Genomic DNA, 17,964 nt, shown 5'->3' with positions numbered 1-17,964 from the left:
TTGGCTTCCATGTAGAGACTGGATCCACTGTAGGGGAGCAGGTGAAGCAGGGAGAACAATTAGGCAATCCCAGGTGAGAGATAATAGGTTTGAACCAGGGTAGTGACAGTGGAAGTGGTGAAAAGTGGTCAGATCTGAGATAAAATCAGTAAGATTTGCTGACTGTTTCTAGGACTTGAAAGGAAGATGAATCAAGTATAAGCCCTGAGGTTTCAGCTTGAGCAACTAGGCTAATGGCAGCATATTTACTAAGATGAACAAGATTGGAGGAGAAACAAAGGGTTGAAGAAAAGGGAGGAAATCAAATATTTAACTTGGATTTGTTTAAATTTGAATTCCTTAGGCTATGTGAATCAAGATCACAGCAGAAAATGGCTGATACAATCAAATCAGCACGGAGTGTAGGGAAACTGCGAGGAGAGTGTAGTACTTGAGATAGGCTCTATACCCTGGGCCCTCAGGTGGTAGGTGGAACAGCTAGCAGAACCTAAAGGTGAAAAGAGCTGTTTGGACAAGGTCTGCCAGGAGCTGAGAACTTTGATTTGAGGTCATCAATCCAGAGAACCCCATAGAGAAGGAGCCATGGGATAAATACTCTGTCCTCACCCTCTTCCTTCTCTGTGAGCTCCCGTATGTGCTTCCTGCTGTCTGAATGCAGATGGAGCCTGGCATTTGATGCAGTGCATGCAGTTCTCAGTCAGGGTGGAGAAAGGTGAACAGGGATGTGGAAAGGCAAGCGGAAGGCTTCTAGCCCACCACCCAAGTGGAAATGGCAAGTAGGTAGCTCAGGAGAGGTGTCAGGGCTGGAATTACAAACTTAGCTATCATATAGAAAGGCTTTTGAAGCCTAAAGACGAGATTTGATCATCTAAAGGGGAGATGGTAGATCAAGGTGACATGAAAGCCCTTGGTTGAGAGATGGAGACAATGAGGGGATACCCAAAAGAGAGATGGAAGGAAACAAGGAGAGTGAGCCTCAGTTTCCTATTAGGAAAACCATAACCACTGAAACTGAACCAAACACAAAGATCCAAAACAACCCCGAAGCCCCTTTCCCCGAGGTCTTTTTATAGAATGGAACACTGAAAGCAGACAGAGCGAGCAGACTTACCAGTGGTGCCAGTAGGACAGTTGGTGCACACCACCTCTTTTGTCTTGGGGACAACAGCACAACTTGAGCCTCCGGGACACGGACAGGGCTGGCAATCAGAGGAGGTTCCTGCAGTTGAATCTCCATAGTACCCATCACTGCACTTCTCACAGTGCGGGCCAGCCGTATTGTCTCTGCAGTTACAAACACCTATTCGGAGGGCAGGTGTGAGAAAACAGGCAAGTGTACAAGTATGTAAGACAATGAGCACTTTCTACCCAACTGCTAAAGAGAAGTTAGGTCTAAGAGCTGCCAAAGATCATCTCACCTGTCTCAGGATCACAGGTCTCGCTGTGTCCATTGCAGGTGCAAAGCACACATGGACTGTATGGTCCAAGACTAGGAGTTTCTCTTCTGTAACCTGAAAGGCACATCTCACAAAACTGCCCTCCATATCCCACAGGACAGGTGCAGGACTCCACCCAAGTTGCAGGGACTCCAGGCCCAGGACGAGCACTTGCCAGGGTGACATCATCCAAATATCCAGCACCTGTGTATGGTGAGGAAAAGAAAATCACCAAACTGGCTTGTTTTCCACACCTTGTGTAACCTCAGTAACACTAAAAAGTAACTAGACCCCAACTTCCAGAGAAAATCAGCCATTAGCTTAACTGGGCTCTGATACACTAAACAAGATATCCACATCTATCCCCTGGAGAAGAGAATTAGAAAACAGCATTTAGAAAAATCATGTGGTACTGAGTGCTAAGTATCTGGAGTAGTGGTATAGCAAACTTTTATTTTATTTATTAATTTGTTCATTTATTTATTTATTTATTGAGATGGAGTTTCACTCCGTCTCCCAGGCTGGAGTACAGTGGTGTGATCTTGGCTCACTGCAACCTCCGTCTCCTGGGTTCAAGCAATTCTCCTGTCTCAGCCTCTTGAGTAGCTGGGATTACAGGCGCGTGCCACCATGCCCGGCTAATTTTTTTTTTTTTTTTTAGTAGAGATGGGGTTTCACCATGTTGGCCAGGCTGGTCTCGAACTCCTGACCTTAGGTGATCAGCCTACTTCGGCCTCCCAAAGTGCTGGGATTACAGGCGTGAGCCACTATGCCCGGCCCAAACTTTTACATTTTTTAAAACACACACACGTACCCTTAGATTTGCTGAATTTTATAGTCCCCACCTATGTGAAAAATGAAAAGCATTAGACAATCATTTGAAGTGAGAAGAGATATGAGCAAGAGTGTGGGGGAAAAAAGAGTTTACATCTATAGCCATTAAGCAGTGTTTTCATTCTTTTGCTACAAAAGCAGGCACTAACTACAGAATTCAAGGATAAGACAGACGGGAAAGCACCTGTCAACAGGTAATACTCAGGTTATATAATTTCTGTCCTCTGTAAAACAGCCAAAAAACCCCCAAAAAACAAAAAACAAAAACTCTCAAGTAAAGTTCTAATACTCAGAGTTACTTCTTACAAGTATACAACAAAGCCCAATGCTTTTCCATTTCTATAAGAAACCAGAGGAAACCTTATATTGCATTAGACCAATGGTTCATCCAATCCAGTGGTGCCCCTGATACAAGCATCAGCAGGAACATTTTATCAGAGAGGTAGAGGCCTCAGTAACATCATCATATTTCCCTGTAATCTCCATTCTACTCTTGGGTTTTGCAGTCTTACGCTTAAAGCGTATTTTTCATGTTATGAAATAGCACTTGCTGTTTATAAAATTCATTTGAAAATTGACCACCTAAGGCTGAAGGACACCTCCATTACTACCCTAAACGTACTACTTTAGTATGTTTACAGGTTTCTCTTGCCTAGTTAGGTCATGAGATATGACTTTATGGTTTACTGTGGTTCCAATTCTAAACATTGTTAAATCTCCCCATTCTAAAAATACTCTTTCATCGATCTTGTCCCTACTCCCAAATTATAGCCCATGTCTTTTCCTCATAGCCAAACTTCTTAACAGAACATTCTGTATTTTACTTCAACTTCAAATTACTTTTTAAAGCACTATGATCTTTCAGTTTCATACCCTCCCCCCACTGACTGATTGATTGATTGATTGAGACAGATTCACTCTGTAAACTCAGGCTGGTATGCAATGACATGATCACAGCTCACTGAGGGCTCAACCTTTTGGGCTCACGCATCCCCCTGCCCTCAGCCTCCGAAGTAGCTAGGACCACAGGTGTGTGCCACCACGCCCAGCTAAGTTTTTTGATTTATAGAGACAGAATCTTGCTATGTTGCCCAAGCTGGTCTTGAACACCTAGCCTCAAGCAATCTTCCTGCCTCAGCCTCCCAAAGTGCTGGAATGACAGGCGTGAGCCACCACACCTGGACAGTTTTAACACTTCCTAAAAACAAAAACTCAGCAATGATTAAGGGATCACCCAATCCAAAACCCAATGATGCTAGCTTCCTAAACTTGTTAATTGTTTCTCTTTCTTAAAATTCTTTTTCTCCCTTGGGTCTTATTTATTTAATTTTTTTGAGACAGGGTCACACTCCATTGGCCAGGCTACAGTGCAGTGGCACAATTACTGCTCACTGCAGCCTTGACCTCCTGAGCGCACATGATCCTCTCACCTCAGCCTCCTGAGAAGCTGGTACTACAGGCGTGCACCACCATACTCTGCTAATTTTTTGTACTTTTTAGTAGAGATGGGGTTTCGCCATGTTGCCCCTGGGTCTTGGAGCATGGACCTTAACTGTTTCCAGGATTCCATCCTTCTTTCCCATCTATATTTTCTGTCATATTTCCAAGTTTAAAAATTATTGCCCATATGTTGACAACCTTCTAAATCTGGATCTCTAGTCCTAATCTCTAAGCCCCAGATTCATATTTCTAACTACTTATAAGCCATTTTTATCTGGATATTCACGCAGGCTTCTCAAAAATCAACACATCTAAGCTGCAGATGCCTCTCCCAATACCACATCATCACTAACTCCACCTCCCCAAATAGCTGCACCTTGCTAGAGAAAAAGGTCCTCGTTTAAAACATTTTTTTAGGAAAAAAATTTTGGCCAGGTGCAGGGGCTCATGCCTGTAATCCCAGCACTTTTGGAGGTCGAGGTGGGGGAATCACCTGAGGTCAGGAGTTTGAGACCAGCCTGGCTAACATGGTGAAACCCCATCTCTACTAAAAATACAAAAAATTAGCTGGGTGTGGTGGGGCATGCCTGTAATCCCAGCTACTTGGGAGGCTGAGCAGGAGAATCGCTTGAACCGGGAGGCGGAGGTTGCAGTGAGCCAAGATCATGCTATTGCACCCCAGCCTGGGTGACAGAGCAAGACTCCGTCTCAAAAAAAAAAAAAATTTTAAGTCTTAAATTCTTTTTCACCTAAAATTAAAACAAAATCATTCAATAATTTATGACTTTTAATAATTTAACCAATGGCTCAAATTATAAATTATAATTACACAACAGTAAATAAAAAGAAATGAAGATGAGGCAACTTGAGCCAGTAGAATTATAATTAGAATTTTTTTTTTTTTTTCTGAGACAGATTCTCATTTTGTCGCCCAGGCTGGAATGCAGTGGCATGAGCTCAGCTCACTGCAACACTGCCTCCCGGGTTTCAGCAATTCCCATCCCTCAGTCACCCAAGTAGCTGGGATTACAGGCTTTCGCCACCTCACCCGGCTAATTTTTGCATTTTTAATAGAGATAGGGTTTCACCATGTTGCCCAGGCTGGTCTCAAACTCCTGGCCTCAAGTTATCTGCTCGTCTCAGCCTCCCAAAGTGCTGGGATTACAGGTGTAAGTAACTGTGTCTGGCCTATAATTAGGTTTTCTAGAAAATCTATTCATATACAATGTAACCTCAATTGACCTACTGATCAATTGAGTAATCAATTAGTGAATAATACTATTTACTAATTTTACCAAATTTTTTCCAGGTCCTTGAAAGCAGTTAAAAAACGCATTGTTCTTATATATAATTCATGTATAATGTGGTTGTTATACACTTCTCAGCGTTATATATTAGGAAAGAGAAACTTTTGCATTATCACGAATCTTTCTACCCGATCATCTTTTTAAACAACTCTCCTAAATTATATCATAACTTACTTCTCTCACTGTATGTCCCACGGATCTTGATAGAGGTCAAGTTGTTTAGGAGCTTCTGAAATTCAAAAGGGGTAAGAGCAGGCCTCCAAGGGTAATCTGTTGCTTCATGGAGCCTGGAGAGAAAGAAAGGGCCACATTAACCTCTGTAAGGATAATTCTGGATGTTGGGGAAACATTTCTTATTCATTTATGCCACCAACAACGCAATGCTCTGACAATCAAATCAAATAAAAAATGAGACTATTGATTTGTTAGTACAATTGGAAAAGATAAAGGTAAACAAAGGAAGGCTCCCTTTTACAAAATCACCACAATAACCCAGAAGGTTTTCTTTAAAATATATCTAGAGGCCAGTTAAACTTAAATAAAGACACCACTTTCACAATGCTAGTCAAGTCTCATTTTACAAAGAAGGCTATCTTACCTGAAGACATACTTCACAGTGGTCTCACTTGGATAGGAATTGCCCTGAGCGATCAAGGGCACAGATACTCTTAAGCCAGCTCCCTCAAGCACAAGGTCTTCTGCAGAGAGGCGAGTATCTCGCCTGTCCACTCGAAAGGAGAAGGAGAGGTTCTGACCATAACTCAACACCTGCTTGCCCAAGAACTTTGCTGGAATGCAGACACAATGGTGGGCAAGAATGTGAGACTGAGATTAAACAGAGGCACACAGCAAGTCAGACTGCTTTCTAGCCTTACTTACCAGGAGCAATGAAGTACCTAGGAAAGTAGCTGTCTGAGATCACGGCAATATCTTGCCTCTCAGAGGACCATTCCAGAGATGCTTCAGAGCCATCTCTCTGTTCCACACGCCACCCATCCTCATCTGCAGGTAGAGAAGGAAAACACAAGCACTTTACACTGTAAACATCCTGAATTCAGGTCTTCTATGTACCATAAAAATGTGTAAGACCACACCTTGTATACAGAAAGGCATCAATAAACCTTTTTAAATAAATGGATCCTACAACAGTACCTATATATGCTATACCACTCAAACTATATTTTACTTTATTACTATTTACATAACATTTGCAATCACTATTCATTGAGATAAATTCTAAAGCCAAAAGTACATTTTCATTAAATTAAAAGGCCAAACTATAAAAACTATGCATGCTAAATAATACAAAGTGTTGCCAACCATCAAAAAGCCCTCAAAGAGTTACTGATTTTATGTTTAAAAATATTTTAAGTGTAGTCTCACAGCTCTAACAGGTTGGGGGATGAGGTCTAAATTACCAATCTGAAAGGAAGAGGAGATAGAATAAACACTGTAGCCAACAGCATTTGTACAGACAGAAGAATGCCCAAAGCAGAAGCAGGGTGTGCAACCCCTAGGATTAGATGATTCCAGATTAAAAAATCCAGGTTTGCATCTGAAAAAGATTAAGACACACTCAGTTACTTTTTTTTACTTGAACTATGGTAACAGAGAAAACACAATGCAGCCAGAGAAAGAATGCACTACCTTTCACAATTGAAGCCTTCGACATTGTCTTTGCAAACACATCTTCCTGTTTCAACATTACATTCATCTATGCTGCCAGAGGGATCACAAGAGCATGGCCTATTCAATGAAAAATGGATAAAACAATCAGAGAAGGGAGAAAAATTCTATTCTTAAAGCCAACCCTTTCTTTCTCTGAGACAGTTTTTTTTTTTTTTTTGAGACAGAGTCTCACACTGTCGCCCAGGCTGGAGTGCAGTGGCGCCATCTCAGCTCACTGCAACCTCCACCTCCAGGATTCAAGCGAATCTCCTACCTCAGCCTCCTGAGTAGCTGGGACTACAGGTGCACGCCACCACACCCAGCTAATTTTTGTATTTTAAGTAGAGACAGGGTTTCACAATGTTGGCCAGGATGGTCTCGATCTCTTGACCTCGTGATCCGCCCACCTCGGCTTCCCAAAGTGTTGGGATTACAGGCGTGAGCCACTGGCGCCCAGCCAACAGATTTTTTTTTTTAAAGAAATACACATAGAACAAAATGGATCCTAAAGCCTTTTTTTTTTTTTTTTGAGACAGAATCTCGCCCTGTCACCCAGACTGGAATGCAGTGGCGAGATCTCAGTTCACTGCAAGCTCAGCCTCCCAGGTTCATGCCATTCTCCTGCCTCAGCCTCTTGAATAGCTGGGACTATAGGCACCTGCCACTATGCCCAGCTAATTTTTTTTGTATTTTTAGTAGAGACGGGGTTTCACCATGATCTCGATCTCCTGTCCTTGTGATCCGCCCGCCTCGGCCTCCCAAAGTGCTGGGATTACAGGAGTGAGCCTAAAGTCATTTTTATATTGGTTTCAGTCTAAGATAGTCATCCCATTAAAACTCTGCTTACTCTCTGTACAAGCCAAACCCCTGTGGCTCACCATTACAGCTAGTCCTCAGTCTTGCTGACAATTATTATGGGAAAAATATTTACCATGCTGCCAATAAGCCACAAGATCTATTAATATGTGTTGACTACATATAGATTCTGCCCTCTTCTTCTGGCTTTGAAAATATTTTACCTGCATCCTGCCTCAGTGAGAGAATGGAATCCAGGCTGGCAACGGTCACATTTGTCCCCCATTACTCCTGGCTTACAGCTGCATCTGCCGTAACTATCACACTGTGTGCTTAGAGAGCCTAAAATGTAAAGTGCCTATTGTCAAACAAAAATTCGGCCAGATACGTAAGTAAAATCAATGTGTTAAAGAAAGATAACTGGTAATTAAAAGCAATGCCTGAGAACCAGTATGCAATCTCCTGATGGTCACAAAGAGAATAAAAACCAAATTTTAAATCAGAACTTTCTCAAAATCATGCCCCTTTAAGCCACGGGATTTTAAGTTTCTAGACACATGCTAAAATGAATTCACTCATCAATGTTGAAAATCACTTTGTACCCAATGAAACACTACACACAAGACCAGTTACTTCTCTGTGGGCGATCACAGTCCCTTAAGGCCCATGTCTAGAATTTAAGTATTTATAGGGCTAAATTACAAAAATAAAGGTCAAACTCTTGAAGAAATGGGCTAGACTAAGAAAGCTGTGCATCTCTGTACACACACCAACATGCTAAGAATAGTTTAGCACTCTAAGGAGATTAGACTAAACAAAATCATTAACAAGGAAGAACTCACAAAGCAGTTAACCTTTTACAGTCAAAGTTCAAATTGTCTCTACGATCCTGTTGGTAATTATTTACAGAACCATTACTCAGACCACCACCCCCCTCTTACACACCAGAAACTCATCTGAAAGTTCAACTTGGTTAAAAAAGGTGGAGGTGTGGGGTACAGACAGATCTTGACTCATTTCTGTGTTACAATATTGTACACACTTCCACACTTAGTTGTGCAAATGCCTTGGAAACAAAGCTTTCCTTTCTGGGGGTCCACGGAACTATCATTTTGTCTTTCAATCCATCTTCCTGTCACTTACCCACAGGACTACAGTGGCATGGAGAGCAGGCTTCATTGTTTCCAAGGCGGAAGAAGTTCTCCCGGCACCTCTCACAGTGGGCGCCATCTGTGTTATCCTGGCAGTTGGTACAGTGACCCCCATGGCCAGTAGAACGATAGAGTTCAGGGTCGAAGTAGCATTCCTGGGATCGACCATTGCAGTCACAGGCTGTCAGTCAAAACACATGAGTTACATCAGATCTGGGTACCTTTAAGAACAGCATTTTAAGACTTAAAACCAAACATAATTTCCCACATCTCTGAGACAGACAGACGGTGGTAGACTAAGAATGACTACCAGATGCACTGTTTATCAACAACAAGAAGGCCAGGTGCAGTGGCTCATGCCTATAATCCCAGCACTTTGGAAGGCTGATGCAGGCAGATCACCTGAGGTACGGAGTTCAAGACCAGCCTGACCAACATGGTGAAACCCTGTCTCTACTAAAAATACAAAAAATTAACCAGGTGTGGTAGCAGGTGCCTGTAATCCCAGCTACTCGGGAGGCTGAGGCAAGAGAATCGCTTGAGCCCGAGAGGCGGAGGTTGCAGTGAGCTGAGATCACGCCACTGGGCAGCAGGCTGGGCGACAAGAGCTAAAACTCTGTCTCAAAAACAAACAAAAAACCACCACCAACAAAACCCAACAGTATGTCAATAAAGGGTATATATAGCCAGAAGATAAAGAAATGTTCCTCCCTCTAAAAAATAGCACCATCATAAATTACAAGGAATTCCCATACTTAGAAAAGAAACTGCCTCCAGGTAATTGTTCATATACAAGTAAAAGTCAAATCAAATTACAATTCTCCTGAATCTTTAGCCTTTATTCTAGTATCAGCTCCAAAAACAAGGTGGCATTTTATATGCAGGCTTCAATTTACCTTAACTTTTTAGGCCTCAGATGAGTCAAATACATTAAAACACTAACTTCCAAAGTGCCAGATTATTTATATATCTAGACTGGGGTAACTTGAGACACATGGGTTAAAAATAGTGCCACGACAGATGAAAGCAGAATTAAAAAGAAATCTAGATCCTCCAGAAACATCCATGTACAGGGAAGCCTCAACTCCAAATGGGTGATCTGTTAAGTAGCTATATTCCCTGCAGGGCACAACCATATTTTAAGACCAAGTATCTGTAGTCACAGAAATTCCTTACTATATTTACAATAAAAAGATTTTTTTCTGAGTTATTGATTCTTCCCTAAATGTAGACAGTATCTTGAAATTATAAAATAAGTAACTTAAATAAAATATAAAATAACATAAATAAAAAGAAGTTTTATTTGGTTTCAAATCGAACAGGATATTGTTGTTTTAAAAAAATATTCGAATATATATTTTTTTGTATACATTTTTCTTTTCTTAATGTAGACTTCTTCCAACCAAAATCATGAACACATTTTGATTTGTTTTTTGGAGACAGGGTCTCACTCTCGAGTGCAGTGGTGTCACCATAACTCATTGCAGCCTCAAATTCCTGAGCTCAAGTGATCCTCCTCCTGCCTTAGCCTCCCAAGTAGCTGGGACTGCAGATGTGTGCCACTATACTCAGCTAATTTTTAAAAAATTTTTTGTAGAGACAAGGTCTTGCTATGTTGCTCAGGCTGGTCCCAAACTCCCAGGCTCAACTGATCCTCCTGCCTCATCCTGCCGCGTAGCTGGGAGTACAGGCACATGCCACCATGCCTAGCTAATTATTTTATTTTATTTTTTATTTTTGCAGAGACAGGGTTTCACTGTATTGCCTAGGTTGGTCCCGAATGAGTCTCCCACCTTGGTCTCCCAAAGTGCTGGGACTGCAAGTGTGAGTCACCATACCCAGCCCCTTTTGTTCTTTTTCTCTCTTTCTTATGATCAGTTATTTATAGCACAGTAATATAATTGTAAACTTCTTTAGAAACTTGAGTTATTGCCACCAAAAAATCTGAGTTTTGTTAAGTTAGTTTTAAAGGGCCCTTTTCCTTCTTCATTAGCTATTTCTCTTCCCTCAAGATGCCCTAGTTTATCCCTCAATCCACCAAGCCCAGCCCACCTAAAGATCTGATGTTGTGAGACGGTGAAGCGGAATAACACCCCTGTCCACGCTGTCCCAACCCACAGCTAAAGCAAATGCCATGGCTCCCTCCTTGAGAGAAGGTAGTTCTCTTCCCTAACCCTAGCATCCTGACAATAATGCAGTATTGTCACGACATCCAGAAATGTCACTCTTTGAAGTGTCACAGTGCTGAGGGGACTAACGAGAAAAGCAAATTGACTTAGTTCGTCATCAAAGTCCTTTAGCTACAGTACTCAGTTCATTTGCTAGAGGTGAAATGGCAATGTTTGCTTTTTTAAGTAACTTCCTGGATAGACTCAAAATACGACATTATTAAGCAGAATGCTTTTCAAGCACACGTCCATTTATTTAAATGCCACATCTTAGGAGTATTTCATTCTTGTACCAGCCTTTATTGTATAGCTTCCAACACTGAATATTACAGTTCAGTAATAGAATTAAAGAAGCTCAAGCAAGTGCTTACAAATGTTAGAGGAGGCTGTAAATTTTACTTGCAAATCTTAGGATTTGTTGAAAAGACTCGGCAGCTCATTGGAAATAGTCATGAGTTAAGATAGTGGTCCCTTCTCGGGGTTTCTGCAAATAATTTTTTTGTTTGTTTTTGTTTTTTGAAATGGAGTCTCGCTCTGTTGCCCAGGCTGGAGTGCAGTGGTGCAATCTTGGCTCACTGCAACCTCCGCCTCCCGAGTTCAAGCAATTCTCCTGCCTCAGCTTCCCAAGTGAGTAGCTGTGATTACAGGCATGTGCCACCACACCTGGCTAATTTTTGTATTTTAGTAGAGGCAGGGTTTCACCATGTTAGCCAGGCTGGTCTCGAACTCCTGACCTCAGGTGATCCAACCCCATCGGCCTCCCAAAGTGCAAAGATTACAGGCGTGAGCCACCATTCCTAGTCTCTGCCAATAATTTCTGCAAGTTAAGAGTATCTTCTTTCTTATTCTCTTTATTCTTAAAAGAACATGATAAAGAATATTTGTAAGGACATAAGAAAATTATCGCTGCTTTAAAATCATGATTAAAAGGTTCCCTTCTCCTGAGATTTCTTTCTCTATCTGTTCAGAATAAACCACGATATTGTGAAGGGATAAACAATGTTTTAAGTTTTTTCATTTTACCTTTTTCTAGGAATACTAGGACCTATTCTTCTTCCCAAAGTTACCCACCTCTCCATCGGAGGAGTGGGAAAATTCTCCCTGTTGTACTCTTTAGTGAGATAAAGAAAAAAATAGTTTTGAGAAATAATCTTGTGCAGCCAGGCACAGTGGCTCCCACCTGTAATCCCAGCACTTTAGGAGGCTGAGGCAGGTGGATCACCTGAGTGAGGTCAGGAGTTCGAGACCAGCCTGGCCAACATGGTGAAACCCTGTCTTACTAAAAACACAAAAATTAACTGGGCATGGTGGCATGCACCTGTAATCCCAGCTACTTGGGATGCTGTGGCAGGACAATCGCTTGAACCTGGGAGGCGGAGGTTGTAGTGAGTTGAGATCACTCACTCCAGCCTAGGTGACAGAGTGAGACTCAGTATCAAAAAAATAATAATAATAAAATAATCTTGGAATGGCCATCTTAGCCTAGAATTCATTATATTTGATACATGTTAATTACCTTGGCTGCCTGAGCATTCATAAAAATAATACTATTTTAAAGGGGAACAAAGAAGACTAGAGAAACCATATTCTGGAGTAGAGTACACTGGCCCAGTATTTGCATCTAAATAAACTTCTAAACCTTGCAGATGCTCCTCCAACTCTGGGACGTGTGTTCATGAAGGAAACACAAAACCCTCAGTTTGCCTTTACAGTGAATTGCCCTCATCTATGACTTTCCTCTGACTTGAATACTACTCAAATTACAGAAAAAGCATGGCCTTTCAGAGCTTTCCTTTGAAGGAGGAATAAAAGGAAGTCACCCATTCCTTCTTCCACCCTTGGAAGTCCTCAAGACAATCGACAGACTGACGCCATGGGGCACTCACGCAGGCATTCACTGGCACTTTCTGCAGTTGCCCTCCTCCATGGCCGGTCATTGAAGAAAGGAAGACACTTTTCACAGTCTACTCCATATGTGTTATGTTTGCAGTTACACACCAGCTTATCAAATTCGTTCTTCATACACTCGCTTGCGTGTCCATTACATTTACATCTGGGGAGAGAAGAGACGCTCCAAAAAATTGAATGGCTGCAAAGTCCCAGACATGCACACAGAAAAACTATGTACCCAAAGAAGTAAGTTTTACCATTCAAAAGCGTAAACTGAGGAACTGAGCAAGATTAAGTAATGGCTGTCTGAATTTTCAAGGATGAAAAAAAATTAAACAAGGTAGCTTTACTTAACAGGGGTAGGGATTAACCAGACATGAAAAGAAAGTCCCTAACAATTTCTGAGGATATCTGAGGATCAATTCCTGAAGTCAAACCTGTGTATCAAGAGGCAGCAGAATGTAGTGGTTCAGAAAAGCATGGACTCTGAGGCCAGGCTGCCTGGGTTTGAAACCCTTCCCCATCACTTACCAGTGTAACTTAGCCTCTGTGCCTCGCCTGTAAAACAGGGATGATGATAATGCCTATTTCATAAGGTTAATGGGAAGATCAAGGAGTGCTTTATTTATGTGCTCAGGATTGCACAACCACAAAATAAGTCGATGAACATCAGCAATTATTCGCCATAATGATTTTAAAGTATTCCGACCTAAAGGTGGTGAGACACATTAGATACCTCAGCCCCATATGGATGTCTGGTAGTCAGACTAATATCCCCTGAGGTTGTTTGGAGCAAGAATCCCTGAAGATCCCCTAGATGCAAGTATGATAACAAACTAAGGACTCATGGAAATTCCCATCAATACTAATGTGCACCGTGGAGTAGTAATGTTTCCCTCACTTGCTTCCTTAATGACAGCAATCGGTCTCATAGCTTCAACTACCATTCACTGATACACTAAAACATTTCAGGATCATTGACAGTGTGGCAGGACGAGTCCCAAACTTAGATCTCCAGCTTTCATCTTCTCTCAAGCTCTTATCCTTCACTGCTGCACAAACTTTGATGTCCCCCATGACCTGAAATTTTACATATGTATAACCAAACTCATCAGTGTAGCTCATCTGTATTTTGTTAATAGTACCAACCATTCTCCTGATCACTAAACCTTAAAATTAAAAAAGCACCTTTGACTGAAGTCCTGGTTCAAATAAAATGCATCTATATGTTCCTTTCCATTCTGTTGCCACCAGCTTAATGTCATGTATTTGTTGCCTAACCCAGCATCATAACATGAATATAAATTCCCTCAATTGTACACTACTTTTACCCTGTTTGCACATTAATCCTCCTGGCCCACTGTTTTCTTATCAGAGTCTTACTCCAAATATTCTGCCTGATTTCTCATTGGGTACAGTTCCCATCAACTTACACTAAGCACCAATCCCATACAGGAAACAATGTAAGCAAAAGTAAGTTTTCTGCTCTTGGGATCTCACGGTCTAACACAGGGGAGGTAAGTCCAAGATTCTTCATCTGCTATTTAAGGTCTCTGGCCACCAAACTATCTTTCTGGTTTACAACTCTACAGATTCATAAGAGATTTTCCTTCAGTTAAATGGGTTTATACTCTCCCATCTCTAAACTTCTGCTTATGACATGTCCATTCTCTTGCATCCAACCAAGGCATCCTCCCCTTCCTTATCCAAAGCTTTCAAGACCCAGCTCAAATGCCATCTGCTTCTCTAGCCCGGCAGTTTTGAATCATTCTTGATATGTGGCATCTATTCTACTGCTGCTGTATCTATTTTTAAAAAACAGGTGACCACCAGTATTTCAGTTTTCACATATTCATACATCTCCTACCCTGTTCATTTGTAAGATCCGAGAAGGTCAGGACTTCTCAGTAGGATAAGGTGAGTCTTACCCTTCCTCAAGTGCTTCACAGTGCCTTTGTACTTAAATTGTCAATAAGAATTCACTAAGTGTGTGGACTTGACAAGGTTTTGGTAAACCTACATGCTTAGTTTCCAGAACGAGATCTGACAGTGAAAATATCCTAGGCTGCTGTCTGTCTTTCTAGCTAAGCATTATCACACAGGAAGGACTGTCGCTCCTATTCTTGGTAGAGAAAACATCTAACAACGGTATTAACACGGTTGTAAACAAGTTGCTAGATTCACCTCTACGAAAAGCTCCAAACACTTTCAAGACTAATTTAATAGTTTACTTACCTGCCACCCACAGCAAAATCAGAGATCGCATAATAATAGGACTTGAGAACTTTGGGATCGTTAAACACTTCATCTCCAAAAGTGTTCAGGCGATTAAGAGTTACTCTGATGTCAGTGGCAGTTACCCATTCCTGTCAGGAAGCAAAAATAGAAACACAAAAGAGAAGTGGAGGGACTGAAAATGATATAAACATGACAAAATGTTCTCAATCACTAACTTATCATTTAGCTTACGCCCTCTTCCAGCACTCAATCTATTATAATACTCAACGACTTCTTTAATTTTCTAATATTTTTCTCCTTCTTGACTCTTCCCTTCTTTGATTTGTTACTGTACTACTCAGAGTCTCAAAACACAAGGATAATAACAAATTTCTTTGCAAGGCTGCTGAGAGGCTTAAAATATAATGTGCAGCATATATTAGGGACTCAATACACATGCCCCTTCCCTCCATCCTGCATCCGCACCCCAAATACAGTCAGGGATACCAACTCAGAGCTCATGGAGCACCACACTTGGATCAGAGATGCTGGTCATTGCCTGCCCCTGCCCATGTTATAGCATCTATTCTTCCCTGCCAACCCAAACCACTACTGACAGATCTGAGGGAGATGCCCAAGTACTTGCTAATAAATCATTACATAGGCTTGAACCAATAGGATGTTGTCTGTGTTTGTCTTGACCCTCCCCACAATATCACCTTCTCTCTGAGGCCTTCCCTGGCCACCTTATCTAACATTGCTACCCCTCCCCAACTTCCTATTTCCTACTCTCACTTTATTTACAGTGTCTTTTTCCCACCACACTGTAAGTAGTACCATGAGGGCAGGAAACTTCTGTTTTGTCCACTGCAATTTCCCTAGCATGCAGGAGGTATGCAAACTATTATTTGCTACGTGAATGAATGAATTTGAAGAAACCACAACTTATCAAGTTGGTAGGTATACCATAATGGCAGAGGACAAGAATGGGGGCTGTAGAGTTTTTCCCTAGGTTTTATGAGATCTAAGCCCTTACACTGAGCTAATTTTAGGCAGATATTTACATGTGTGGTAGAATGCTATGCTAATGATCCCAGTGAATAATGTCTGCTAGGGTCCACACCCAGTGCAGTCTCTTTCTATGCTGACTCTAGGCTTGGGTGTGTGACTGGTTTCAGCCGCGGGTACATCAACAAATGTGACATAAGCAGAGGCTTGATAAGTACTTGTGCACAGGGACTCACCCTCCCAGATCACTTCCACTGTGGTATAAATCCTGGTCTAGCCTCCTGATAATAGAAGACCACAGGGAGACAGAGACCTAGGCCCCAGCTGACCTGTCAGGTGAAGTGACCCAGGCTAACACAGAATCATGAGAAATCATAAATCACAGTTATCTAAAACCATTAGGTTTTGGGGTGGTGTATTACATATAACCACGCAAAGATAGCATTTCCATTTTAAGTCCTTCCTAGGGACTGCACAACAAAATCACCTTTGGAGACGTTAACAAGCAAGTGCAGAGGTGCAGACATCTATGTTTTCAGAAAGCTCCAGGTGAGTCTGGGAGGCACAGCCTTGATTTGGAACCACTGCCTTAAGCCACACCAAATACCTGGCATACAGAATAACATGGAGAGCTCATAAAAGCTAATCTCCACAAAGCCTTCAAGTATAATTAGAAAGGAGAAGAGACGATGATTTCACCATATCCAAACTTGGAACTCCAATAACAACTCCTACTCACAGCCACAACGGTAGGAATATTTTAGTCGTCTGTAATGTAAATAGCTAAACATATCTCTGTGTTTAGTGCTTATTATATCTTCTACAGGCTTCAACCTTATCACAGCTCTCTTTGAATAACAGCTTCTCAAAAAGCTAAGCCATTTTTCTTCCTAATGGGCATCTTTAAAGAACAGACCCTGGAGCTAGACCCTGCAGGTTCTGAATCCCAGTTCTGCCACTTAAACTGTGTGATTTGAGGCAAGTTACGTCCTTTCTGGGCCTCTGATTCCTCACCCGTAAAATGGAGACAATAAAAGTATCTACCTTACAGAGTTACTGTGAGGGTTAACTGAGGTAGAAAATCAAAAGGTTTAGAACAGTGCTTGTCACATTATAGTATGCTACAGTAAGTGCTTCAATAAACGTAAATTATTACCATAAATCGATACATGCTTAGTAATACTTATAATAGGGTGAAACCAAGAAGGGTCTCCTTCCCCATCTGGGAGATTACAGCTTCTGCAGGGAGGTTCAGGGAACAATGAAGAGAGGGAGAGAGGTGGGAGTTCCCTCTCATTGTCAGATCAGCTAAAAGTCAAATTAGCTCAACTTCTTTGGCAACTGGATATCAGAGACAGAGCTCTTACATCCAGAGACACATGTTACTCCATAATGAAACAGACTGACCACGTCTATGCAGATGCCCATAGCAATTTTTTTTTAATGCCAGGTCATAACCCATAGCATTTTTACCACACATAGTCTCATCACCTCTTATAGTTTCACGAGTTTCTGTGGCATAAAGAGCAACAAACATCACAATTCCTACAGTTGGGGAAATGGCTCAAGACAGGCAGAGCAGGTGTACAGTTAGCAAAGGTGCCAGAAAACCACAGTTACAACTTTGTATTACTGCATTTTCCTATTGACTACACTGTTCTTTCTATTGTTGCCTCATCAGGACAGGAAAATGCAATAATTTGCTGTAGGAAAGAAAGAAGTCTGGCAAATGCTTGCTAACTGATCAACTTAAAGAGTATTTGTAAGGTCACCTCTCCACTGGGCATTCAGTCTTCTGCTTTTTCTTTTCTTTCTTTTTTTTTTTTGAGATGGAGTCTCACTCTGTTGCCCAGGCTGGAGTGCAGTGGCATGATCTCTGCTCACTGCAACCTCTACCTCCCGGGTTCAAGTGATTCTCCTACCTCAGCCTCCAGGGTAGCTGGGATTACAGGAACCTACCACCATGCCTGGCTAACTTTTTTTTTGTATTTTTAGTAGAGAGAGGGTTTCACCATGTTGGTCAGGTAGGTTTTGAACGCCTGACCTCAAG

The 17,964-nt window shown here is 41.7% G+C and overlaps 1 protein-coding gene across 2 annotated transcripts in view; it reads right to left on the bottom strand.

Moving 5' to 3' along the window:
* LAMC1 (laminin subunit gamma 1) overlaps positions 1–17,964 on the bottom strand; it is a 123,168-nt gene that overhangs the window by 22,692 nt on the left and 82,512 nt on the right. For both annotated transcript variants that reach the window (XM_005540187.3, XM_074029903.1), the window contains 11 exons: positions 14,925–15,055; positions 12,686–12,852; positions 8,624–8,812; positions 7,705–7,822; positions 6,665–6,763; positions 6,436–6,572; positions 5,897–6,019; positions 5,616–5,805; positions 5,192–5,304; positions 1,419–1,640; positions 1,112–1,300 (listed from right to left, as the gene is read on the bottom strand). In XM_005540187.3, coding sequence (XP_005540244.3) covers positions 1,112–1,300; positions 1,419–1,640; positions 5,192–5,304; positions 5,616–5,805; positions 5,897–6,019; positions 6,436–6,572; positions 6,665–6,763; positions 7,705–7,822; positions 8,624–8,812; positions 12,686–12,852; positions 14,925–15,055 — 1,678 coding nt within the window. The remainder of the gene's footprint in view (positions 1–1,111; positions 1,301–1,418; positions 1,641–5,191; positions 5,305–5,615; positions 5,806–5,896; positions 6,020–6,435; positions 6,573–6,664; positions 6,764–7,704; positions 7,823–8,623; positions 8,813–12,685; positions 12,853–14,924; positions 15,056–17,964) is intronic.

This window comes from Macaca fascicularis, chromosome 1, assembly GCF_037993035.2.
Source record: "Macaca fascicularis isolate 582-1 chromosome 1, T2T-MFA8v1.1".
Taxonomy (NCBI): Eukaryota; Metazoa; Chordata; class Mammalia; order Primates; family Cercopithecidae; genus Macaca; species Macaca fascicularis.
This window is presented reverse-complemented; position numbering and strand designations above follow the sequence as displayed.